The sequence below is a fragment of the Lathyrus oleraceus genome, chromosome 1 (assembly GCF_024323335.1).
Source record: "Lathyrus oleraceus cultivar Zhongwan6 chromosome 1, CAAS_Psat_ZW6_1.0, whole genome shotgun sequence".
Taxonomy (NCBI): domain Eukaryota; kingdom Viridiplantae; phylum Streptophyta; class Magnoliopsida; order Fabales; family Fabaceae; genus Lathyrus; species Lathyrus oleraceus.
This window is the reverse complement of record NC_066579.1, coordinates 362,939-389,418: the sequence shown is the minus strand read 5'-3', so window position 1 is coordinate 389,418 and position 26,480 is coordinate 362,939. Positions and strand designations below refer to the sequence as shown.

General features: G+C 37.5%; 3 protein-coding genes across 5 annotated transcripts; 2 read left to right on the top strand and 1 right to left on the bottom strand.

Moving 5' to 3' along the window:
• Window positions 1–1,073: 1,073 nt before the first annotated feature.
• On the top strand, window positions 1,074–7,443 carry LOC127138029 (splicing factor U2af large subunit B). Of its 3 annotated transcripts, none has more exons than XM_051014257.1 (13): window positions 1,074–1,329; window positions 2,151–2,515; window positions 2,704–2,823; window positions 3,846–3,916; window positions 4,589–4,659; window positions 4,743–4,796; window positions 4,895–4,954; window positions 5,241–5,301; window positions 5,380–5,492; window positions 5,592–6,044; window positions 6,136–6,271; window positions 6,446–6,513; window positions 6,616–7,276. In XM_051014257.1, exons 1-13 carry the CDS (start codon window positions 1,195–1,197, stop codon window positions 6,628–6,630), a joined length of 1,722 nt encoding a protein of 573 aa, XP_050870214.1. In that variant the 5' UTR covers window positions 1,074–1,194; the 3' UTR covers window positions 6,631–7,276. The 3 variants fall into 3 exon arrangements, with proteins under 3 accessions (XP_050870214.1, XP_050920575.1, XP_050870894.1); XM_051064618.1 differs by having other exon boundaries at window positions 1,075–1,329; window positions 7,025–7,443; XM_051014937.1 differs by lacking the exons at window positions 1,074–1,329; window positions 2,151–2,515; window positions 2,704–2,823; window positions 3,846–3,916 and adding an exon at window positions 4,239–4,308 and having other exon boundaries at window positions 7,025–7,443.
• Window positions 7,444–8,313: 870 nt separating this feature from the next.
• LOC127137222 (GDSL esterase/lipase At1g33811) lies at window positions 8,314–10,076 on the top strand. Its single transcript, XM_051063954.1, has 5 exons — window positions 8,314–8,609; window positions 8,691–8,815; window positions 8,901–9,149; window positions 9,358–9,616; window positions 9,689–10,076. The coding sequence occupies exons 1-5, from the start codon at window positions 8,351–8,353 to the stop codon at window positions 9,904–9,906; spliced, it is 1,110 nt and encodes a 369-aa protein (XP_050919911.1). The 5' UTR covers window positions 8,314–8,350; the 3' UTR covers window positions 9,907–10,076.
• A 1,990-nt stretch (window positions 10,077–12,066) lies between these two features.
• LOC127136439 (GDSL esterase/lipase At1g71691) lies at window positions 12,067–14,120 on the bottom strand. The gene is made up of 5 exons (XM_051063226.1): window positions 13,816–14,120; window positions 13,300–13,421; window positions 12,976–13,215; window positions 12,606–12,855; window positions 12,067–12,449 (listed from the first exon to the last, which is right to left on the bottom strand). Exons 1-5 carry the CDS (start codon window positions 14,054–14,056, stop codon window positions 12,229–12,231), a joined length of 1,074 nt encoding a protein of 357 aa, XP_050919183.1. The 5' UTR covers window positions 14,057–14,120; the 3' UTR covers window positions 12,067–12,228.
• Window positions 14,121–26,480: the final 12,360 nt, after the last annotated feature.

The window sequence follows — 26,480 nt, the reverse complement described above, 5'->3', positions numbered from 1 at the left end:
TCCTTCTTTTCACTGGAATTTGTCACCACCAGTCACAAAAACCACAATTTTGAAACTTCCTGAAAATCTTTACCCAATCTTCAAGAACTTTTAGTTTTCAGACACATCTCCCTCAATAATTACAAATATCCATAGTCAATATCTAAGTTCAAACAAGAGGTTGAAGATGAAAGAAATATTGTTTGCAAGAGATTTTGAGTTCCCAAAATGAGAGGTTGTTGATTTCATAAAATCACACTTTTGGTTATGATATTGCTTAATGAAAATGGTTATATGGGATGCCACATCCTATCATAGCGCTAGACGACCCTAGAATACCAGATAGGTTATGTAACCAAAAGCTATTTGAGGTTCAAAATGAGCAAGAAAAGGGCGTGACGCCGGTTGTCGACGTGTTGCGGAGATGGGTAGAGGAGCCATAAAAGCAGGATTCTTTGAGGATGACACTCCTAAGTTGGCCCTCATGGAGCACATGGTTCCTGAGTTACAGAATGCCGTGTAATACATGCAGAGGAGGAGACATGAGGTTAAACATACCCAATAGTTAGTTTTATGTTTGTATGTATTACTTTTTTGTATTTTCGCGTAAGTGTTATGTATGATCTTGACTTTTATTTATTTATTAATGTATGACTTTTTTTTTTGCTTTCATTTAACTTTAATATAACTTCATTTTACTTAGATTTTACTTTAATATAAATTGGTCTAAAAAAATTATAATGTTAGAACAATGGTGTCGTTCTGAAATAATCCTGGAGGTTTCCGAAGATGCGTCTCCAATATAATTCACCCTTGCAATTAACACGTTTCCAACACCTTTTAAAAGACTTTAGAAAATATTACGAAGATACATTTTCGAACACATTCAAATAATATACGAAAATATATCTACGGACTATAATTTTCTAAAACTGGAGTGAAGTTTAAAAAAATAAAATTGACATGATAAAACCAAAGATGCATCTTCAAACACAAGAATGACAATTTTGAATTTTCAAGAGCACATTATACACGTATAAGGGTGGTGGAAATAGCATTTCCCTAAAATTATGGGTGTGAGGTTAAGTTCTTGAAATATTGTTGGACTGTAGCCCAACTCGTTCAAAGGAGTGCACAAGACTCGTATCATAAATCAGAAACAAGCAGAAATTCACACAGAATCGAATTCATTTGAAAGTGAAGAACAGAAAAAAAATGGGTGAATACGAATTCGAAGAGAGAAAATACGAACCAGAAGAAGAAGAAGATCACAATCATAATCATCAGAATGATTCCTCTCCACAACCACCTGCTGCTGCTGACGACGATCTCACCGACTTCAAATCTCAAGTATTCTCTCTCTTTCCATCTTTTTCCTAATTCGCCGTTCGTTTATCTCTGTTATCTCTACAATTAGGGTTTTCCATTCATTCTGTCGTTTTGCACTTTAATCTCTTCACTGAACTAGGGTTTTCATTTTGTTTTCAATCGAAACTCAATATATGCAAATTAGAGATCTGTATGTTGGTTCTGCTTTGATTTTGGTTTGTTTTTTATTGAATTGCATACTTAATTAGACTTGTGTTGTGTAATCGTGTACTCTAGTGGTTGGTTCCTCTGTTACTGATGTGTTTAACCTGATGAAGCCCCCTCTATTGGTGTTTTTCTCCGTGTTCTTTTAAGTATCTGAACTATGTACATAAATTATTTATCGTTTTTTTTTCTCTTTGATGGTTTGGGCATGTAGATTTTGTGTTAAAGAGAGTAGATGGGGAGAGACCTCAAACAACTAGAGGTAGAGGAAGACTCAGAAAAATTAATAAGAGAAGCTATTAAGAACGACATTGAGATTAACAATTTGGATAACTGTCTTGGATAAAACATGGGAAAAGTTGATTCATGTAGCCGACCTCACTTTGTTGTTGTTGTTGTTTGTTTGCCATCCTTTATAGTGTCTTAACGTTTTTCTTTATATTATATACTAATAATGGATAAGAAAGTTATAATGTTGAAATGATGGTAGTTTGTTGAATTTATATTTACATGCAATGTGATATTGTATTTGCGATTGTGGTTTGTGTATGCCTATTGTGTACTTCTTCTTTCTTTGTTCCATGAAAGCATCTCTTTATTTGCTGTGCTTATTTTACTTACACCCAAAATTTTGGCAGTATGGTTCTCGTGATAATGAAAGAGAATCCTCGAGAAGTAGAGAAAAGGAGCTGGAGAATGGGAGAGATAAGGAGAGGAAAAGGGATAAAGGACGAGACAGGGAGAGGAGCCGTGACAGGGACAGGGAGAGAAGCAGGGACAGGGATGGAGAGAGAAGCAGGGACAGGGTCAGAGATAGGGAGAGAAGCAGGGAAAGGGGCAGAGATGGGGAGAGAAGCAAAGACAGGGAACGTGATCGAGACACAGAGAAGGAAAAGGTCAAGGACCGTGATCACCATCATAGAGACCGACACAGGGATCGTAGTGATAGAAGGGTAAGGGATAGAGATGATGATGATCAATACAGAAGCCGAGGGTATGACAGGTAAAAGTTATTTTTGGGTTTAGTACATCAGCATCAGCATCAATTTTTTCATGTGGTTTATTGGTTCTATATGAAAATTCACAATTTTCTAACCATGACACTGTAAATGTTTTAGTTTCAGCCAATTGTTCTTTGTATATTCTTATATATTTTTTCCAATATTTATTATCTAACTTTGTTTGGTATAGACGAAGGGACTATGATCGAGAGGATAGGCATAGGACTAGGCGCAGGTCTCGATCTAGATCAAGGTCAAGGGCTCGATCTGAGCATAGATCAAGGTCACGTTCTCGTTCACGCTCAAAAAGGTAAAGTCCCAGAAAGATCCTTAATATTTGCAATTAAGGCGTGCCCTAACAATAATGCATATGTAGGGTCTTCCATTTATAACATTCTGCGTTCTGTTTATTTCACCAAATAGTTAAAGGATGTGCAACGGGAGCTGGCATAATGTTGTGAATCCATGTGGAAGGGAAACTAATTTACTTAGTTAATTTAACAAGCCGTTTTATTGTACCTTTGATGTCTAATATATCCTTGATAATTTAACTTGGTTAAATTACTCTCTAGATGATTTTTGTTTGATTATCATTTTTAATTGGTCTTTATAATTTATAACTCAACAATGTCCTTATATTTTAAAATTTTCTAACAAAGTTGCTTGAAGTTTTCACTACTTGAAATTTGTTATGTTGGCTTGAAACTTGTGGTACTAACAATAATTTTTTTATAAATCTGCATTCAAGTGCTGGTCATTTGACTCGTAAAGGCCATACGACTTGCACAAGTGCTCTGCTCTCAATTTTGACAAAGCATTGGTTCACCCATGTAATGATAGATGGTATTAAATTTACTGTAGCAATGTAGTTTGCCTTTTGAGAATTTGGTGTGGTTTTGCTTTGTGTTGAACCCACAGCAAATGTTCTTTGAGTCTGCAACAAGAAGTTGCTGCAGTTATGTCCAATATGCATTAAGTATGCTTGGGTACCAAAACAAACACAATGTTCATTACAAAATTTTGGAATTTTTCAGGCTTAAATGTATCTCTTAACTAAAGGGACTTGCAAGTTATCAAGTATTTTAACCTTTTAAAAATATTATGATTACATCACCTAAAGTGTGAGGGCCTGTATATTCATTATTTCAAATTTCACAGGTGGTGAAAGGTTGCCTTGCTGTTCAATGATTGTAACATTTTTAAGACCACCCATTTTAGATTTGTGTTAGATGCTCTTAAGTTAACTTTGAATTATTTATCATTTATTCATACACTTTCCTCTGCATGAAAAATAACATTCATTATTGCAAAACTAATTTGTTTTACTTACAGCAAAAGGACTAGTGGTTTTGACATGGCTCCCCCTGCTTCTGCGATGTTGGCAGGTGCTTCTGCTGTTGCAGGTACACTTTCTTCATGGGTATTTACAAACATTTTTAATCTTAACTTCTTTCTTCCTTTTGTTGTTCTTGTTGATCCTAGTATGGAAAAATCTTATCAAATTACACGGTGTTTACTTGGTAAGATAAGTTTCAGTCGCTACCTGGTATAGAATTCTTGAATACTGGTTTCTTTGGTGTGTAATTTTGTCTTTCTTTTTACTTAGTGATATAATTCTGGAACTAAATGGTGCTTTGGTTTTTTGTCTTCTGTTTGGTGTTTGTTTGTTTTGTTGTATGTCTTGTCTTATGTTCTAAGAAGGCAATGTTGGGCTACTAGCCCCAATGTGCTGACAATGGGCGTGAGCCGACATCTAGCTTTTATGTCCAAGGAGGAATCAATGCACCTGTTTTTGGTGGGTCTTGTTCGTCTTCAACTGGAAACTATTACCTACTTTGGTAGACTTATGAATATTATCCCTAATGTTTGCTTACAAATTACAGTATTGTTTAATCTTATTGATATAAATACAATACATAATAAAAAAATATAATAGTGATGAAGTAAATTTTTGCTTAAGCTTATACTGGTTTTAGCAGAAGTCGGTTGATACCTAATAATAATGTAATCGGACTGCAAAAGATGATAGGTATGAGTTTTTTCTTTGATGTGATATGCTTTTGTTGCATTTGCAGGTCAGATTACCGGGGCAAGTCCTGCAATTCCTGGAATGTTCCCAAATATGTTTCCCATGGCCACAAGTCAGGTATTTTCCTTTTTGTTCCCAAATCTGGTTGTGCTATACAATGTTTTATCAATTTGACCATATTTTTTGTTTGTCTTGTGTAGTTGCAGCAATTTAATACTCTCCCTGTCTTGCCAGTTCAGGCTATGACACAACAGGTATTAGATGAATATGAGAGATGATGTTTAACTTTTTCCCTTTTAGCATTACTTTGCTTCTTCTAATTTTGTCCCTTTTTGTTGTACGAAACATATAGGCTACACGACATGCTAGGCGGGTGTATGTTGGGGGCCTCTCTCCTACAGCTAATGAGCAGGTAATGTATAACAGCTCATTGTGATCTTTCCCTGTTGGTTTTTGAATGATAATATGGCCATGCTAGTTTCTTATTTGCTAAATTCCCTATTTGCCATATTTCATAAAATGTTAAAAGCTTTTTAGAGTATGTTACTGGCTTAGTGCAACATTCTCTATTTCTTATTTTTGTGATTTGAGTAGGAAGCATGGTTAAGTGGAGACACGCCGGAGAATTTTTTTTATCTGGTTTTGTTTGTACTACTTTTGGATTTTAATTTTTTGCTTCTAATTTTGTTATGCTGCAGTCCGTTGCAACTTTCTTCAGTCAGGTTATGGCTACAATTGGAGGAAACACTGCTGGTCCAGGTACATTATGATCTTAAATGGATTGTGCCAGTTTGCTGGCCCTATAATATTCCTAATTGATTTAGTTTTATTGTGCAGGTGATGCTGTTGTGAATGTTTACATTAACCATGATAAGAAATTTGCTTTCGTGGAGATGAGGTCTGTCGAGGAAGCCAGCAATGCAATGGCTTTGGATGGAATTATTTTTGAGGTATCTTCGCCTTTTAACTATAACTAATGCTCAATATCCTTTTGTTATGTGAGAATAGAACATATGTTAATGTTAATTCAAATTTCATTTTTGATTCAGGGTGCACCAGTTAAGGTCAGAAGACCTACTGATTATAATCCTTCTCTAGCTGCTGCCCTAGGTCCAAGCCAACCTAACCCAAACCTTAATCTGGGTGCAGTTGGCCTATCACCTGGATCTGCTGGGGGACTTGATGGTCCCGATCGGATTTTTGTTGGTGGAGTTCCTTATTACTTTACTGAAACACAGATCAGAGAGCTTTTAGAGACTTTTGGTCCTCTTAGGGGTTTTGATCTAGTGAAAGATAGAGAAACGGGGAATTCAAAGGGTTATGCATTTTGTGTTTATCAAGATCTTGCCGTTACAGATATTGCTTGTGCAGCTCTCAATGGAATAAAAATGGGTGATAAGACCCTTACTGTTAGACGGGCTAATCAAAACACAAACCCAATGCAGCCTAAGCCTGAGCAAGAGAGCATTTTAATGCATGCACAGCAGCAGATTGCTCTCCAGGTATGATGGAATTGTCACTTTGATTGTATATGTTGCATAGATCTTTTGTTGCATATGTTTGAAATTAATCGCTAAACTTTTGATTTTGTAGAAACTTATGTTACAACCAGCATTAGTGGCAACAAAGGTGTTGTGTTTAACGCATGCCGTTTCTCCCGATGAGCTCAGAGACGATGAGGACTATGAAGAGATTCTTGATGACATGCGACAAGAGTGCTCCAAATTTGGTAATTTCCGATTTAGTTTACTATATAATAAGTCCTGTGTTATATGTTTGTTTTATAGCCTCTTGTAGTCCGTAGATAATCAAAGCCTCCATAACTTTCTATTTCTATGCATACTTATCATTGAATGCTTTTAAAATGTGCATACTTAACTGTTTTCCTTTACATAATCTGCAGGAAATTTGGTGAATGTGGTGATTCCTCGCCCTCGACCTGATGGTGAACTATGCCCTGGAGTTGGAAAGGTTTGTTCTGCTGACCTATTCTTTTAGAAATTCTATTCCCTTTTATCTAGGGGGTCATATTCATAATCTTTTGTTTGTTGTTTGTCTGTGTTTCTGCTTCAGGAAATAATGGCGTGATTCTTGCAGTCAATCTCACCTAGCAAACAAAGCTTTTACTGTTGTTTTGTTTTATAGAAATTGTTAAATTGTTTTTCTTACATGTTTATTTTATATACAAAGTTTTAAACATGCATCTTATGATATGTTGCCACATCATTTAATGAGTACGACAACTCGTGTTTCTAACTTGTTAACTGATGCGACAGCACATCATTGGATATAAATTCAACTCATTTCTTTGTCAATACTGCATTATTTAGTTCTAAAAAAAGGGCATTTACTAAAAGTTACCTATGGAAAATGAAAATAATAAGTTGTTGATAATCGGTTATGAATGTTTTCTTTGGGTGCAACGATTATATGCGATAAATTGTAAATTGTGGCTGTAGAATCAATTTTGTACTTGATGCAGGTATTTTTGGAGTATGCTGATGTTGAAGGTTCTTCAAAAGCTCGCGCAGGATTGAATGGAAGAAAATTTGGGGGAAATCAAGTAGTAGCGGTCTATTACGCAGAGAACAAATTTGCGGAGGGCGATTATGAAGGCTAATTTTGCCGCCATCACTTGTATTGTATCTGAATTGAAGATTTATATGCAGGGATTTTAAAAATTTGTATTACTAATGAATCATTGGGTTATATATTACAGAAACTGTTTTATTCAGTTGGTGGAGTAGCACATGATAGAGAATTTGTCAATAGGTTTTTTCTATACATTACAATGAATGGTACATGGTTGGATTGTCACTTGAGATCTCTATGCGTTTGAGTAAAGTTTGTTTTGAAATAGACTTGTATTATTAATCAAATTCAAACTTGTTTGCTGCTGAACTGATTCTAGTTATGGTAGTGTTTGAAAATAAGTAGGAATCACTACTTAGTTACCAAATCTATGATTTCTGAACCATCAACCCATAATAATAGTAGACTATGAAAAGAGGGCTTCAACTTAATTTTGTTTAATTCTACTACATCTAGTCATACTATTTATAATCAAACTTTCAAATAAGTTGTTCAAATCAAACTACTCGTTTGGAATTCTGGTACACCATTGTTGAAAGGTTACATGTGAATAATATCTTTTAGGCTAGGTTTGGATATAATGAAAATGAGAAGCGCATTGCAGTGGAGCAGAGTACAAGATACCACTATATTATTTTGTATTGCAGTGGAGCGGAGTACAAGATACCATTATATTGTTTGAAAATTTTAACACTATCCAAAGAATAAGATATCATTCCATTTCGTCTCGTTCTGCTCCGCTCCAACCGATTCCATCAATTCAGGAGCTCCATCCGATTTCATCCCTCCAACTCCAAACAAAACCTTAGTTCACATGTGAATGTTATTAAGGCTGAGACCATTTATGAATTGGATTGTAAATGATCTCACATAAAGTAAATAATTAGCAACTGTTTCATTATTTTTTAACTCTCTTTTGGTTAGTTTTTTTTAGTTGTTAACTATAAATACATTTTTGGAAAGAGTAAGTTTTTGGTCACGAGATTGAGCCTTCAATCACCGATTGTAAAGTAAGACTCATTATGTTAAATGTTGAGAACACATAAACACATTACCAAAAAGCACCAAAAAAGCTTCTCTCATCTTCACATTTTCCCAACCAATTATCAAATTAAATAAACTTACACTTATCACATGAATCCCATAAATCTGTTACCATATGACCATACAACTATATAAGAATGCCTAGTCCATTTTGTGTGAGAATATCACTAAGATGAAGAATTTTATTTGGACATTCATGTGTATCTGTCTGAGCCTAATTGCTACAAAATCTTTATCTCAGTTTCAGCCAAGGCTACCAGAGGGACAACAAGTTCCATGTTTCTTCATATTTGGTGACTCATTGGTTGATAATGGAAACAACAATGGAATCCTAACACTTGCTAGAGCCAACTATAGGCCTTATGGCATCGACTTCCCACAGGGTGCCACCGGTCGCTTCACCAACGGTCGAACCTATGTCGATGCATTAGGTAATAAACTTATTTTGACGTATTTAGTCGCTAATATAGCATACTATTGTAGTATTTAAAAATCTTCATGTATAATTGCAGCTCAACTTCTTGGTTTTCGAGCATATATTCCTCCATATTCAAGAGCAAGGGGTTTGGACCTTCTAAGAGGAGCCAATTTCGCATCAGGAGCAGCAGGCATCAGACAAGAAACAGGCAGTAACCTGGTATGCACACACGCACGCGCACGCATATATACCATTACTGATAATTATAAGCACAATACTTATGATATGATTTCCTTTAATGTAGGGTGCTCATACATCAATGGATGAGCAAGTAACTAACTTCGGAAACGCAGTGCAGCAGATGCGGAGATTCTTTAGAGGAGACAACGATTCAATGAATAGTTACCTGAACAAATGTATATACTATTCAGGAATGGCAAGCAATGATTACCTTAATAACTATTTCATGACGGATTTTTATTCGACTAACGCTCAATACACTCCTAAAGCTTTTGCTTCTGCCCTTCTTCAAGCTTACGCTCGTCAGTTAACTGTAAGTTAATCGAATAATAACAAATGTCCTGACTTCATGACTACTACGAATAGTTAGTCGGATCACGCTAGCGTGCGGTCAAACCTGCATGGAGTCGTTGGACCGTTTGATCTTAATCGAACAACAATAGATTTGTTCCCTTAATATTGTTGGATCACGATTCCATTTTGATATATTGTTAATGATTTGTTCTCTTAATATTGTCCAGCAATTACATTCATTAGGTGCAAGAAAAGTGATTGTTGCAGCAGTTGGACAAATCGGATGCATACCATACGAATTAGCGCGTTTCAATGGAAACAACAGCAGATGCAACGACAAGATCAACGACGCGATTATATATTTCAACTCAGGTCTTAAACAGTTAGTTCAGAATTTCAATGGAGGACAGCTTCCAGGATCAAAGTTTGTGTACTTGGATTTTTATCAAAGTAGTGAAGATCTAGCTGCAAATGGAAAATCATATGGTAATGTTCTTTTCTAGATTCATAACAAAAGCACTTAGCTTCAAAAGCTGATTTTGGACTTTTTTTTGTTAGGATTTGATGTTGTAGACAAAGGATGCTGTGGTGTTGGTAAAAACAATGGACAAATCACTTGTCTTCCATTGCAACAACCATGTGAAGAACGTGGCAAGTATTTGTTTTGGGATGCTTTTCACCCTACTGAGATGGCTAATATTTTACTAGCAAAAGAATCATATACTTCACAATCTTATACTTCTCCTATTAATATTCAACAATTGGCTATGCTTTAAGAGTTGAATATGTTTTTCATATTGTTTGTTTGTTAGTGTTTATTCAGTGCAAATTTGATGTTGTCTTGATATAAGAATGTTTTCATGTTTCTTAAAGTTACTTTCTATGAGTATGAATTGATGTCATTGTGGTGTAATAGTGATAATTCAATAAATATGCTTTTGTCTAATTCTAATCATTTATAAATACAATCAACATCTTCAATTTTATTTTATTTTTGTTGTAATAATAAGAATTGTTGAGCATTACTCATAGTCACATTAAGGGTATGAGTGGCAAACGATGATGCTAATCTTGCAAAAGTGCGGGAAAAAAAGGACAGACATCTTTAATTTCATATTTTGTGTATAAATAAGTGTTTATAGAGATTTTGAAAGGTATCAAGAAAGATTTAGTGAATAAATCTTGGAGTTTGACACTGACTCGAAGAGTGCTCTTTATCTTTTCATAACAGTTTGGTGTTTTCATTCCTTTCATAACGCGTAATGAAGAGATCATTGAGGCTCTCATCTATATATGTTTGCTTCTTCTGATTTCCTTTTCTTTTTTGACCAACAGTTAACAATTAAGTAGTCAAACTTCTTACAATAGTAACATTGAACCTTCTTTTTGTCAAACTTCTCATTTCCGTTATGATGTTTCTTCTCATAAGAGTTGGAGACTTTTGACTTCTGATAACCACACCCATATCTCTTCTTGGCCTCTGACTAAGACTGCTTCCGATTCTTCTTACCAGAAGATGCTTTCAGAGAATGCTCTACCTGTCTTTCAGAATTTCTCTCAGTCATACGTAACTCTTGTGTCTCTAGACTGCTTTACAGCTTTTCAATTCTCATTGTGCTAAGGTCCTTAGAATGCTCAATTGCTACAACAATGTAATCAACTGAGGATAAATCATCTCAGTACCTTTTCAATAATTACTTATTCAAAGAGAGTCTCTCCACAAGATTCCATCTCATTTGTGATCAGAATCTCTCTGGAGATGTAATCTGGTACCTTCTCATTGTTCTTCATGTTGAGATTCTCATACTGCTTACGTAGATACTGAAGCTTCACCTTCTTCACTGATGGATATAGAACAAAGTCTTATGATCCTTCTAGTGTATCCCACCTAGCCTTTGATGTTGTTGAATCAACGATCTTCTCAAACACGTTCAGATTCACACACTGATGGATATAGAACAAAGTCTTATGATCCTTCTTCCTCATCTCTCTATACGTTTTCCTTTGTGCTTCAGTTGCATCTGCTGCAACAACTGCATAACCGTCATTGACGAGATCAAGAACATCTTGAGCGCCAAATAACACACGGATCTGAATCATCCATTGATTCCAATTCTTTCCATCAAAGACTGGAAGCTTTGTGTTCAAACTACCGTTTTCACGGTTCATCTTTGTTCTTGTATAAATGCACTCAAATCTCACTAACACTCGTGTTTCTCAATCTTTCAGAATCAAGAAATGTGATTATGTTACGATTTCGAGCTTCAATTCACTGTGAATTTCAGAACTGAATCACACACGCCTCACGTACACTCGTTTTTCCTGATATAAATATGAACCGGAGCTCTAGATACCAATTATTGGTACACAAGAAGGAAGAAGATGAAAATGATGAAGATGGAAGAGAGAGAATGTAAATCTATAACTAACTTTTACATCTGAAATTCAAAATTTTGTTACAATTGATTGACACACTTACTCTAACCGAACATAAGTTCATTATATATACACATTCAAAATCTAAACTGTCAAACTAAAATACATTTTAAATTAAAATTTTAAATGACACTCAAATAAAATGCTAACTGAATTAGGATTATCCTTCGATAAAAATGATGTTGTCGTGCTGGTTACAATGGACAAATCACTTGTCTTTTCTACTGTAATGAAGAACATGACAAATATTTGTTTTGGGATGCTTTTAACCCAACTGAGTTGGCTAATGTTTTACTAGCAAAAATATCATATACTTCACAATCTTACACTTCTCCTATTTATTTCTACAATTGATTGACACACTTACTCTAATTTATTTCTAATAATAAGACAAAATTATATCTGATATGTAATCACCTATTAGTGTTTCTACTTTTTGTTTTATTACTAGTTGTTGTTTCTACTTTTTGTTTTATTACTAGTTGTTATTCTAAAATAGATAAACAAATAACACTACTAAATTCATATCATCATATAACAATACATCACAGATATAAATATTGTCTCTAAATATAAAGTTCCTTACACTAAATGTAACTAATAATAATAGAAAAGATAAAATGTGAGATGAAACATGAAGATTCTCACACAAAGACACAAAACTATAGTTGAGCAAGTTGCTGAATGTTAATAGGATAGACAAAGTTGGTGTTGCCACTAAAAGCCATTCTTCCCATCAAAATGTTAACTGCTTCTGTTGGATGAAATGCATCCCAAAACACATATTGGTTTCTATTAGGACATGGTGTTTGCATGGGTAGACAAGTAATTTGACCTCTGTTTCTTCCAAGTCCACAACACCCTCTATTCAACTCAGTAAATCCTACACACAAAAGCATTTAAATATTAGTCTCATAATAACCATAGACATATACTCTTCAAATCTGAAGTGTATAAAGGTGTTTGACTTGACACGATACTGACATTAACACTGAGATAACACATAGATATAGATATATGATTATGTTTAGATTCATACCGTAGGATCTAGCATTGGAAAGTATTTCCTGGAACATGCGAGTACTGTCGAGGAATATGAATCTAGAATCGGGTAGATTATTATTGAGATTTCCTAACATGGTCTTCACATTTTCATTGAAAGGTTGCACTAACGAGTTCACTTCTTGAGAGCAACTTCCACTCAAGCTTTGAGACAATATGCTTGGAGTACATCCCAATAACCCTAATCCCGCAATCGCAAATCTCCTTGCTCCAAGATTATAAAGCCTCTATCATATCACACACATCATCATCATAACACAAGGTAAGAAAATTGTATATATGTTTGGTATATCACGGTGAGTTTGTCAGAATCACGACGAGTCAGAGTAAATTGGAAAGAAACTTACATTGAGTTGGTTGTTATATGTTTGAACCAAGAGATTAGCATATTGTTGTCCATTGTACTGATTTTTTGTGTTATAATTAGGCATAAGATAATTGTTTAGATAATCATTGCTTCCCATTCCAATAAAGAATATGCATTTTGCAAGTTGTGTGGCCAAATTTTCTGCTCCAATATTTCCTCTAATTTGATTCAATGTGTCCTCAAAGTTCCTAAGTTGTTGATCAAATGGTATCCGTCCAACCTACGGTAAAAAAAATTGATTTTGAACGAATTAATCATCAAATAAAACCGAGTTGAATATAAAGTGATTTATGTTTTTACTTACAAAGTTTCTTCCGGTGGCATCAAGGATACCGGCCGCGGCGGAAGCATAATTTACTCCTTGAAGCACTTCATTCCCTGTGGCTCCATTGTATGCAGGAATTAAGGGAAGTCCAAGCAATTCAGCTGCATTCATAAGAAGATAAAAAACCGATGAAACCTCCGAGTCATGGTTCAATTTGTTCAACCACGATTCAACGAAATGATTAACGACTAAACAAAAAAGTCTTATAAAATATTTGTCAAAGTTAAACCGTAGTTATATTAAATCTCTATTTATTTTGTTGTCACGATTTAACAGTAACTTATACATGATTTCCAAAACCCTAATCGGTCTGGTCGGAAAAAGTAATATGAATTTTTTTACTAGTAACACTAGCTAAATTACAAACTAGAAGAATATTTTTTTCTAAGGTATACTTGTAAGGCCTAGTATAAAATTGAATCATGCATGTGAAAACAAAAACTACATATAAATAAGTAAGAAAATAATGAATAAGAGAGGAGTGTAGTAGTATACCTATTTCATCAACCATGGTGTAACCATTTGAGAATCTACCAGTTGGACCTCCATTGAAATCAATACCATATGGAAAATAATTAGCCTTAGCTAAAGAAGCCATGTTATTGTTGTTACCATTATCAATAAGTGAGTCACCAAATATGAACATGGCAGGGACATTTTGGCCTTTGATAATTACACCATTCAAGACCATGAAAATCACCAAGATTAATATTGGAGATACTTGAAGCTTAGCCATGAAATGTTTTGGAAGTTGTAAAGAAAAATAGTTACTATATTAGGTGAATGAATGTGTTTGAAGTGAAGGAGAGGGAGAGTTTAATATAGGAGATGATAGTATAGACGGTGTGGTTGAGAAATAATTAATGTTTTCATCTGTTATGTACGTTTGCAGTAATTATACCTCATGCATATTCAATTTCTTTTATGAGAATTATAAAAATAAAAAGTAAAGTGAGACACATTTGTAATAATTTAAAAAATTGAATCATAATAGTTTAAATCTAATTTATTCAAACTTGTTTTTTTTAAATGGAAATCACGGCGAGGATGTGAACGTGTTCATTAGGATGAGATAATAGCCATGCCAAGGCTCCATTGATTAATGAGAAAAGAGTATATACATTGTGTTATTTTCTTTTATATGATTATACTTATAATTAATATAAGAGGAGAAAGAAAATAAATTTGTATTTTTAAATTGGACTAGCCCTGACTAGACATGGACTCAGGTCTTGTTCTGTATCCTACAGATGCACATGGTCTCCATAGTAAATGCATATCCATATTAGTCAACACTTCGTTGTTCACGGCCACCATAGAAGGATACCCTAAGTTTCTAACTACCATCAGAGTATACTGACTGACTACACTAATGCCAAAATACGGGTGGAAGCAACTGCCTTTGCCTCTAATAAATTAGGGAACTCAACATAAACCCTAATAATCCCAAATACTAAACACCTAGATTTCTTATCATAGCACATCCTTGGCAAGAGCCGCCATATCACCCACCTATGTATACCAAAGTCTTTTCATAACATACTACTACCAATGTCCATCTCCACCTAATGAGTAGGAAAATTTAGCGTCCACCATGGTTGTACAAAAATTAAGATGATGACACGAACTCAATCACAACCTAATAAGAACAAGATCTTAATGAAAATTTGACTCATTATAGATGAATTGAGGTGTCAAAATGAGGTATTACAGGCCAAGTTAATGAAATTCGAAACGAGTGAATCACCGAAAAAGATGAAGATTTATTGGACCTTTGCCTATATGTCAAGAAATTTAGGGAGTCTTGTTCAAGAGAACTTTAAGCTTTCTCATTTGGAGATCTTCGTTGAAAAAAAGATCCAAAAACACTTGACAACAATCAACACAAAGATGACCATAATCGAAGAAACAAAGCCACATCTCTAAAGGATGTTTCACTTTGGTGGTACTGTTAGCTCAAATTTTCGACGCCCACCCCAAATTACCAAAATTGGAAAATATGCACAGCTGGTTTCGACCAAGAAGTGATTCGATCAGCTGGGGGTAGATCGACTTAGCTGATTTGATAAAGATCAAGCTTATAGCTGAAATTTCGGAGCACTTCCTTGAGGAGCGGTTAGAAAACGGTTTCGATCATAGATTTGAAATTTAAATAAAGGAGGGAAGATTACCTTCGTTAGAAACCGTGAGGATACGCGTGGAGTAGAGTGAGCGAACACACCATGCAGGACGCCACGTGTATCGACGTAATTGAAGGACCATCAAAGCGGTTATTTCGATCCAGTATAAATATAGGGTCTTAGTGTTAGAAAAATGTGTGTCAAATTATGTACAAAATCTGCAAATTTACTAAGTATTCGTGTGAAGAAGAACTGTAAAACGCAGAATGTATGTTGTCCACACCATTGTTTAATCATTTCAAAGCATTATAAATCTGTCTTTACTTTCTCTTCAGAAACATTCTTCCTTGTTCTTTCCTTTCAAACACTTTATTTTTACTTTGTCATTTGCAAGTTTAAAGATCCTTAGTTCCTTTCTTTACCTTAAACTTTTACCTTACCGTCTTAAAGATTCCAGTGCTTACAAACCTTTTTGATTACTTTCAACCCTTTTACAATTCCCGTTGTTTACTTCATTTTTCTTTATTAGTTCTAAACGCTAACTTAAGACTTTTCTTTTCGTTTAAGTCACTCTTTTGTCCTTAGTTTTCTTAAATACTCTGATCTGACGTTTAGTTTGATCATTTATTACTATTACGTTTACGAGACACTTAACACATGTCCTAGGATCAATCTGATCGATCCCGTGAGTGACCAAATTTAAAAATTTGGAAGATCAGCAGTTGTTTACCATTTTTCAAGGTAAACAGGTACATGAATTTATCTCGATATTATATTACGAGATACACTAACATTTTGAAAAAATTAGTTCCCTAGGTTTAAGGAAGCAAACACTAAAAGGTGATTATGATAAGTCTATTCGTCTTTCAAGTTCGCTCCAAAGCCCTCAAAGAATATTTTGCTCAGTTTAACATAGCCTCCATACGAGTCATGAATCTAAAACAGGAGGAGATGTTCGTAGAGGCGTTCAAGAACAAGCTCAAGGCTAGACATTTCAACGAATCTACGACGCAAAGACAACCAACATGTAAGAAGTCATAAAACACTCCTAATGTTATATCAAAGGGAAAGCGAGCATATGGCTTTAGTTTCAACTTGTAAACCCATCTCACCAGTGTGGCTGAAGGTCATGAAAGAAGAACTTGAGGCTATAAAAATAAATAAGACTTGGGAGTTGACTGATCTTCAAAAGAACAAGAAAATCATCAGCGTGAGATAGGTTTACAAGTTGAAACTAAAGTCAGATGGATCAATTGACAAACATAAAACAATGTTAGTAGCTAGAGGATTTCTACATAAATCAGGATTATATTACTTTGAGGTGTTTATACATGTAGCTAGACATGAAAAAAAATCAAATTGATGATTGTTATAGCTGCTAATAGAAATTGGCCTCTGATGCATTTAGATGTAAAATATGCATTTCTAAACGGTCATTTACAAGAGGAATTTTATGTGTCACAACCTCCTGGATTTGTGAAAAATAATCAGGAAGGGATGATGTACAAGTTGCATAAAGCCTTGTATGGACTGAAACAAACTCCTAGATCTTGGAATCTGAAAATTGATTCGTTTTCCAAGCTTCGAGGATTCAGAAAAGGTGAGAAGGAGTATGATGTTTATGTTCAACATACATCTGATAGCAATATAATTATGGCGTGTCTTTATGTTGATGACATATTGCTAACAGGGTCTTGTTCATATGAGATAACTAAGTTCAAGAAGGTGCTGATGAATGTGTTTGAGATGACTGATCTAGAAAATATGATATATTTTTTAGGGATGAAGATTCTGTACTATGATAAGGGTATAATTTTGCATCAGCTGAAGTATGAACTTGAGCTTCTTAAGAGATTTGAGCTAATAAATTAGAAGTCTAAAATCACACCCGTGGAAACAAATCACAAGCTGGATTCTGATGTTGAAGATGATGATGTAAATGCTACAACTTTTAAATAGTTGGTGGGATCATTGAGGTATCTATGTAGCACAAGACCTGACATCTGTTTTGCAGTTGGAATAGTGAGTAGGTTTATGAATAAACCAAAATGGTCACATTACCAAACTGTTGTCATGATACTGAGTTATATTAAGGGGACTATGAAGTATGGAGTTTTATTCCCTTCTGGTGCTAAATCTGATTTAGAGCTGATATGTTATTCAGACTCTGATTGGTATGGAGACAGAGTTGACAAAAGAAGTACATCTGTATATTTCTTCAAGTATTTGAGATGTCCCATTTCTTCAAGTACATTGCATGTGCTTGGTCTACTTGACAAGCTGTTTGGATTATGAAATTATTGCAGAATCTGAAGATCAAGGTGAGCAAGCCTGTAAAGTTGATGATTGACAACAAATAAGCTATAAGTCTTACCAAGAATCCAATGCTGCATGGAAGGAGCAAGAACATTGACATAAAATTCCATTTTTTGCATAATCAGGTTCAAAATGGAGTGCTTGAATTTGTTCACTATAACTGTCATACCCCAAAATTTGCCCGTTGGCATTACAAAGCATTTTCCAAGACCCTCTGACTTGTTCTGCAAGGCACAGATATCAAATGGACAAAAGCCCACTCACAACAGGCCCAATCCACAGGCGGCCCAAAACAGCTGGCTCGCTAGGCGAGCAGCTCCTTCGCCTAGCGAACATTGCATCATGCCACTCGCCCAGCGAAGCGTTGGATCCAGGAAAAAGCCCAGACCTAGTTTGCTCGCTAGGCGAGCAATTCCTTCGCCTAGCGAAGCTTGCGAAAGTTTGAGATTTTTGGACCTCATTTTAAGCCCATTAGGTCACCATTACCACTACTATAAATACCTGCTCCTCTGCCACGAAAGAACACACACAGAGACGGACTCACCCACACGGAGACACTCACACAGAGACCCGGAGGAAGCCCTAGCACCGAAACCCTGCTGATCCAAAGAGTTCGGAAGGCGGAAACCCTGAAGGCCGCTTACCCGCTCCGAAGCTACCGCCGCCCAACTCAATCCGGCTCGCCAATTCAAGGTTGCAACTCGATTTGCAAACAGGTTTGCATCACTATTATCGCTTTAGTTTCTTAATTGGCATATGATATCACTTTAGGGTCTTAATCTACATATGATTATCACTTTGTGTCCTTATTTTGCATGTGGTACCACTTTAGTGTCTTAATTTGCATATGATATCGTTTTGTACTCTCATTTGGCATATGGTATCACTTCATGTTCGTAATTTGTGGAGGATATTATAATTGAATTCATAAATATTTTGGAGTTTTGCATGAGAATTTAAATGTGCTTGAATATTGTGAAACTGAACCATATAATTATGTGTTGGATGCCATAAGCCATGCTGCAGGTTGAGGTCCTAATGTTCTCAAATTTCAAACCCGTGACCGCTCGCTAGCTCCTCGCTAGGCGAGCCCGCAGCGAGCCTTCGCTGAGCCTTCGCTAGGCGAAGCAGAGGCGACCAGGCCAGGGGCTGCTTTGCCCTTTTGTTGCCCATTTCATGTTTACCTGATGATAATCCTGCATTATTTGGCTTAAATTCCTGGCTGTTATATTTATCTTATGGTGCAATTTCCAATTATATTTTATCTCGATGCTTTAATCCGTGTGTTCATGGTGTAAAGGCTAGCATGCTTCCGAAGAAATAGCCGGCTAGGTACTCCGCTTTATGCATGGGAAACTTTCATGGAGATGGATTCTAAATTGTTTCACTTTAATGTGAAGATTCATATTGATTGCCTAATTAATTTTAATGTAGTGATCCTTAATGTGTTGATTTTAATGTATCGATTTAATGCGGTATCACCATAATTACCTAATGAACTTAAAACATGGACTTTAAATAAATGATATCGGACCTCTCTTTATTACCCCACAATTTCGATATTACGGTCATGTCCCGCGAATATGGGGATATCCTTAGCAAAGACCCTTCGGTAAAATCATCATAGTCCCTCGGACGTTGCCTTCGGAATTACGATTTTGTCCCTTGACGACCCTTCGGTGTAGCCTACGATTAAATGATGATAGTCCCTTCGAATGCTAAGGTATCCTCCCAACTGTTGCCTTCAATGACCTATCGATGACCCTACGATGACCCTTCTACATCCCCAGGATAAAACTACTTACTTCTCAATAGTAAGGACAGTTTTACCCTCATAAGAATAGGAAATGCCCGGAAAGACCTCGGACAGGTACAACCCTTAATTGCTCATTCATAACAAAAAAAATATACTATTCACACCTCACACATTTCAAACATCCTTTTTAGAAAATCACCACTTAGCATACATCCGTACTAGGATCATTGCCAAGTTATATTTTTCTAAACTATTTTCAAAATTAAACGAGATAATCACTTTGTATACATTCATGCAAGAATCATTATAAAGTTAAACTCTCATTTTCAAAACCTTTTTTTTTACATTTTTCAACCACCTTTTTCAGACTAAAAAAAAAACATAAATGATTGAGCAATTAAGAGCCCATGGATAACCATGGATACAAAGGGTGCTAATACCTTCCCTTTGTATAAAGTACCTCCCGAACCTAAGAATTTAAAATTAAGGTCTTTCCTGTTCTTTTCCACCTTTCCTTATGGGATAAAAGAAAAGTCGGTGGCGACTCTTGCTAACCGCGACATTGCGATTACAAATCCAATAAGGTCCAGTTCACCGTATGACAGAACTGGCGACTCTGCTGGGGACCATAAAGAGAGGTCCACCTTAAAAAGTCATTTATGTTTTAAATTGTTCCTTTTTCTTTAAGGGATTGTTTGAGTGAAAGATCCTACACCCGGATCTAGTGTACCTTAGGTAAGTAGCAATAGATCATCGCGACTATCCGGCGTATACTGGAATGGTTAAAATGATGGCTACGGTTAATGTGATACTTTGGTTGTCCTGATGTTCCTCACGTTACCTGAGGAAAAATTTGGCTTCCGCGTGGTGTCATTAAAGCATTAACCAGACCTTTAGAACCCTAATTGACTCATCCTAGCCATTAGAAAGTAGTGAGATAACTGGCTTCGGTTCCGACTGAGGTGGGTTGATACTCGATACTACACTCTTTGAGATTGGACTTTAGGGAAGCTTCGGTCAACCACTTGGTGTTGCACTGAAGTGGACTTAAAGAAAGGTCAATGATTTGAGATCCTTCTAGAACCCGGTTACTATTCTAGGACAGGTTGAACCAACTAAACTTCAGTGGGGAGGGTACTTACCTATGGAACTCATGCAAGCCTTAAAACTTAGGAATGATTGTTGTGTGACTTGCTTGTGCTTGTTATTTATTTAACCTCATAACATCATAACATCATAACATCATAACCTCATGACATCATAACATTGTACTAACCATTTCAAGGACTTAGGAATTTAGCTTTGCTCTGTTGAACAGGTTATGGCTTCCAGGAAGACTATCCGGATCAATCTTGTAGCAATCTCTCCTCAACTCAAGGATTTGGTGTCAGAACTCCCCGATCATGCTCAGTTCAACAAGAAACATGGTCATCTTCTCAACTTAGTTACCACTGGTTTCAAAGAAGATATGATGAGAGTCCTATTCCAGTTCTTCGATCCTAAGCATCATTGCTTCACTTTCCCAGATTATCAGTTGGTACCCACATTGGAAGAGTTTTCCAAGCTGCTTGGGATACCTATCCTCGATCAAGTACCCTTCAGCGGTTTAGAAAAGATGCCAAAGGCCGAAGAAGTTGCCGCAGCTTTACACATGACAAAGTCCGACATTGAAACTAATTGGGTAACAAGAAGTGGAATTAAAGGTTTACTTGCCAAATTTCTGATAAGTAAGGCCCGAGAATTCCTAAAAGTTATGAATGTCCATGCTTTTGAAGATGTTCTAGCATTGCTAATCTATGGTTTGGTGCTATTCCCTAATCCGGACCAGTTCATAGATGTGAATGCTATTAAGATATTTCTCACTCATAACCCTGTACCTACCTTGCTGGGAGACATTCTGCATTCCCTCCACACTCGTACCATGAAAAGGCAAGGGACTCTCATGTGCTGCATACCTCTATTGTCTAGGTGGTTTATTTCACACCTTCCTCAATCAGTCTTGAAGAATGAGCAAAATCTGAGATGGTCTCAAAAGATAATGTCACTCTCCCATTCAGACATCTGTTGGTGTCCTCAGTTCAAGGAAAATGTTACCATCATTGATCGTTGTGGCGAGTTCCCTAATGTACCACTCCTGGGGATAAGGGGAGGTATTACTTATAATCCTGCCTTAGCCCTACGTCAGTTTGGGCATGCTCGAAGAGATGGTCCACATGAAATGATTATTCAAGGTACAGTGTTTGACTATGACAATGACGCTCAAGGTCTCCGCCAAAGGTTCGTACGAGCTTGGGGCATGGTGAAAAGAAGCACTTTAGGAAAGAAAAATTCTATTCCTATGGAGCCTTATCTCAGATGGGTACGCGCCAGAGCTCGCAAACTTGTCATGCCATATCTTGCAGTCGGACCATTGATTGTTGAATCAGAGGCCGAAGGAACTACTTCCCAGATCATTCCTTATCCAGATATGCCTACTGACGTTGAGGAATTGAAAAGATCCTGGACCCAGTTGAGAGAAGAGAGAGATACTTTCGAAGCTCAGTTCAATGTAGAAAGGAAGAAAGTGTTAGATCTCACCAGTCAGCTTAATGAGGAACGAAGACTCAATGCATATCTTCGCCCGAAAAGAAGTCGCCCCTGGGAGACTTGAGCTCTCATTGTATTTTTACTATTATTCCTTTTGTAATGAGCATTGATCAAAAAAAAGTAGCAATAAAACATTTCCCTCTTGTTGGGGATTTATGCAGAGTTAAATTCCAAAAGTCCTTGAAAACATTTCATGCGTTGCATCGCATAACATAACATTGCATAACAGGTATCCCAAAGGACCATATTCTCACGGTCTGCCTCTTAAACAGAAAAATGGATCTCGAACAAACTGTCAAAGATCTCCAGACTCAGAATGCTCAATTCAAGGAGATGATGCTAAGCTTATCCAAGGGGCAGGAGGAACTGAAGGCTCTTTTGGCCGAAAAGAAGAAGGACAAGAAAGCTGTGAGTTTCATTAACCCGGGAAGAAGGCGTAAAGGACAGGCTACGGGAATCAAATTTGGAATCCCGAACGGTCCAGAAGAGGAGGCGGAGGATGATTCAGAGGAGGAGAATGCTGGTTTCTCTAACCCTGAGGATGATGATGAAGAGTATGAGAATGAGCAGTACTCTCCAAGAGATGACAAATACAAATTGCTGGAAGAATGCATGCTAGCCATGGAGAGTCAGAAGGCGCCTGGTCTAGATTTCGAAAGTTTGGGTCTGGTCTCCGATGTGACCATTCCTTGCAAATTCAAAATCCCCACTTTCACTAAGTACGATGGTGCGTCTTGTCCTCAGATGCATCTAAGGGCTTATGTGAGAAAGATTCAGCCGCATACCACTGACAAGAAACTGTGGATCCATTTCTTCCAAGAAAGTCTGTCTGGCACTCAGTTGGAATGGTATTATCAGCTCGAGAGCTCTGACATCCGCACCTGGACTGATTTAGCAACGGCTTTCTACAAGCAGTACCAGTACAATTCTGAATTAGCACCTACTCGGCTGCAGTTGCAGAATATGGCTATGGGATCTAAAGAAAGTTTCAAAGAGTATGCCCAGAAATGGAGAGATTTGGCTGGCAGAGTCAAACCCCCTATGACTGACCGAGAATTAGTAGACTTGTTCATGGGTACCCTGACTGGCCCATTCTACAGCCACCTACTGGGGAGTTCTTCATCAGGTTTCACTGAACTTATACTGACAGGTGAACGGGTGGAGAGCGGCATTCGAAGTGGAAAGCTACAGGCAGCTACTTCTACAAGCAGTAAAAAGTCCTACCATGGGAAGAACGAATCGAATGCTGTGTATGGTCAAAAGAATCATAATAAGAAAATCGGTGACCATGCCATTGGAGCAGTAACGATCGCAGCCCCGCCAGCTCAAAACTTCCAGCAAAGACAAGACAGACCAAGAAGGCAGTTTACCAAGCTCAATATGACTTTAGCACAAGCACTGCAAAGTATGCTAAAGGTAAACCTAATCACTCTCAGAGGTCCTCCTGCAAATGTCAACACTGCTTCGCCTCGTTACAATCCCAATGCCAGGTGTGCATATCACTCCGATAGCCCCGGGCATGATACAAATGATTGTTGGCTGTTGAAGAATAAGATTCAGGACATGATCGATGCTGGGGAAATTGAGTTCGAGCCTCCGGAGACTCCTAATGTCATCAATGCACCTATGCCTAATCATGACAAGGCTGTTAATGCTCTCAATGACGATTCTCTCATCACTACTGTAGCGGACTTAACATCTCCTCTCCCGATCATAAAGCGGAATTTATTGCAAGCTGGTTTATTTCCAGGTTGTACTGAAGATTGCAATCTCTGCACACTTTGGCCCGAGGACTGTTTGAAATTGAAAAATGGAATTCAACGGTTGATGGACGACCGTACAATTCTCTTTGAAAGGGTTTCTAAAACGGAAAACCCTATTGAAGAAATATCTATGATTGCAAGGTCCAAAGTTCCGGTTAAGATTACCGCTCCCAGGGTACCTGTGAAGATCATTGCTGAGCCCAAGGTAGTTCCCCTGATCATTACTGCACCTGGCCCAATACCGTACTCCTCAAGCAAGGCCATTCCGTGGAATTATGGAGGTGAGGTTTATATCCATGGCGTAAAGCAAGTTGGTGATTCTGCTAATGACATCGTTGGGACTAGTAAAATTACTCGAAGCGGAAGGATCTTCTCTCCAGAGATCTCACCCCCAGCTTCTGAGACTCGAGGAAAGGAACCAGTCAATCCTTCTCAGTCAGAGACACCGGTCGAGGATACTACTAAAGACGTTGCCAAACGAGAAATGGAAGAAGTGTTGAAAATCATTCGCAAGAGTGACTTTGATGTTGTAGAGCAGTTGGGGCATACCCCATCTAAGATCTCAATGCTATCATTGCTGTTATCTTCTGAATCTCATGCCAATGCGTTGATAAAATTCTTGAAGACTGCTCATGTGCCTCAGGAAACATCTGTCGATCAGTTCGAACATTATGTGGCTCACTTGGCTGTTGACAATGGCCTAGGATTTTCCGACGCTGATCTGACACCAGCGGGAAAGAACCATAATAAGGCCCTGCATATCTCCATTGAGTGTAAAGGGATCACCCTGTCTCATGTGCTGATCGATAATGGCTCTTCTTTGAATGTGTTACCGAAAGCCGTGCTCGAGAAACTTGACTGCAAGAGCGTTGAACTGAAGCCTAGTGACATTGTGGTGCGGGCTTACGATGGTGCAAAGAGTGTTGTCCACGGTGAAGTTGTTCTCCCTATCAAGATAGGACCTCAGGTTTTCAACACTACCTTTTATGTAATGAACATTCGTCCTGCCTACTCCTGCCTATTGGGGCGCCCTTGGATTCATGAGGCAGGTGCTGTAGCTTCGTCTCTCCATCAAAAGCTGAGGTATCCAATAGAGGGTAAGATCGTCACTGTGTGGGGGGAAGAAGAATACATTGTCAGTAGTGTGCATACCTTCAGGTACGTCGAAATGGATGGTGAATTCTTCGAGACTCCAACTCAGTCATTTGAAGTGGTTTCCCCGCCCGATCCTGTCCTTAAGCCAACTCCCTGTATGCCCAAGGTTGGTCGTGCTCCTCCTGCTATGATTTCTCTGAAAGATGCTCAAGCTGTAGTTGAAGATGGCGGCTGTACTGGCTGGGGTCGACTGATCAACATACCCTACAAGTCTGATAAATCTGGTCTGGGATTTAGCTCTGAAAAGATGGTCAAAGATCAAATCAATGCTATAGAAGAGGCTGACAGTGATTGCGACCTAGATAGCTGGATCTTCCCAACGATTGGTGACGGACTCAATAATTGGAAGGCTGAAGACACTATCCCGATCTCCTTTAGTCAGGAGTAATTGTTATTGTCTATTTAGCATTGCAAATTCTAATTGAACTTCTTAAAGCATTGTGTCTATACCCGGGGCACAATAGCTAATTTGTTAAGGGTTTTGTCATTTCATAAGCATATTTTCATATTCAATAAATCTATGGACGTTTTCGCATTCAAATATTGCGCTCTTTATTTTTCCTGTCGTCTTTCAAACAAGCTATGCTTTCTTACACACACTCACGTAACAAACTGCAGATCCGTACTCACTCTGGATCCTATTGATAATAATTCCGCTACTGTTCATTATGACTTTGAAAATCCAATCTACCAAGCCGAAGATGGAAGTGAGGAAGATTGTGAAGTCCCTGGAGAGCTTGCCAGATTGTTATCGCAAGAGGAAAGGACTATACAGCCGCATGAAGAGTCCCTCGAAATTGTAAATCTGGGTACTGAGGTAGACAGAAGAGAAGTCAAAATAGGAGCAGGATTGGAAAGCAGTGTCAAGGAAAGATTGATTCGGATGTTACATGACTATGTAGAGGTTTTCGCTTGGTCTTATGAAGACATGCCCGGGTTGGATACTGATATAGTGGTGCATCGGCTGCCTACGAAGGAAGACTGCCGTCCTGTCAAGCAAAAGGTTCGCCGCATGCGTCCTGAAATGTCTGAGAAAATCAAAGCCGAGGTTATGAAACAATTCAATGCCGGTTTCCTAGCCGTTACTTCTTATCCTCAATGGGTTGCTAATGTGGTGCCAGTGCCAAAGAAGGATGGTAAGGTGCGAATGTGCGTAGATTACAGAGACCTGAATAAGGCAAGTCCCAAAGACGACTTTCCACTCCCACACATCGATGTTCTGGTAGACAATACCGCTCAACACAAAGTATTCTCCTTCATGGATGGTTTCTCGGGATATAACCAGATTAAGATGGCACCTGAGGACATGGAAAAAACTACGTTTGTGACGCAATGGGGCACTTTCTGTTACAAAGTAATGCCATTCGGTCTAAAGAACGCCGGGGCAACATACCAGCGTGCTATGGTGGTTTTGTTCCATGACATGATTCATCATGAGATAGAAGTATATGTGGATGACATGAT

Bases quoted from the DNA above. Each gene is read 5' to 3' on its own strand.
- LOC127138029 (XM_051064618.1), top strand. From the start codon at position 1,195: ATGGGTGAATACGAATTCGAAGAGAGAAAATACGAACCAGAAGAAGAA. The intron at 4,797-4,894 runs GTATTAGATGAA...CGAAACATATAG, and splicing joins TTCAGGCTATGACACAACAG to GCTACACGACATGCTAGGCG. The intron at 5,302-5,379 runs GTACATTATGAT...TTTATTGTGCAG, and splicing joins AGGAAACACTGCTGGTCCAG to GTGATGCTGTTGTGAATGTT.
- LOC127137222 (XM_051063954.1), top strand. From the start codon at position 8,351: ATGAAGAATTTTATTTGGACATTCATGTGTATCTGTCTGAGCCTAATT. The intron at 8,610-8,690 runs GTAATAAACTTA...GTATAATTGCAG, and splicing joins AACCTATGTCGATGCATTAG to CTCAACTTCTTGGTTTTCGA. The intron at 9,150-9,357 runs GTAAGTTAATCG...AATATTGTCCAG, and splicing joins CTTACGCTCGTCAGTTAACT to CAATTACATTCATTAGGTGC.
- LOC127136439 (XM_051063226.1), bottom strand. From the start codon at position 14,056: ATGGCTAAGCTTCAAGTATCTCCAATATTAATCTTGGTGATTTTCATG. The intron at 13,216-13,299 runs GTAAGTAAAAAC...TTTTTACCGTAG, and splicing joins ATGCCACCGGAAGAAACTTT to GTTGGACGGATACCATTTGA. The intron at 12,856-12,975 runs GTAAGTTTCTTT...GTGATATGATAG, and splicing joins CATATAACAACCAACTCAAT to AGGCTTTATAATCTTGGAGC.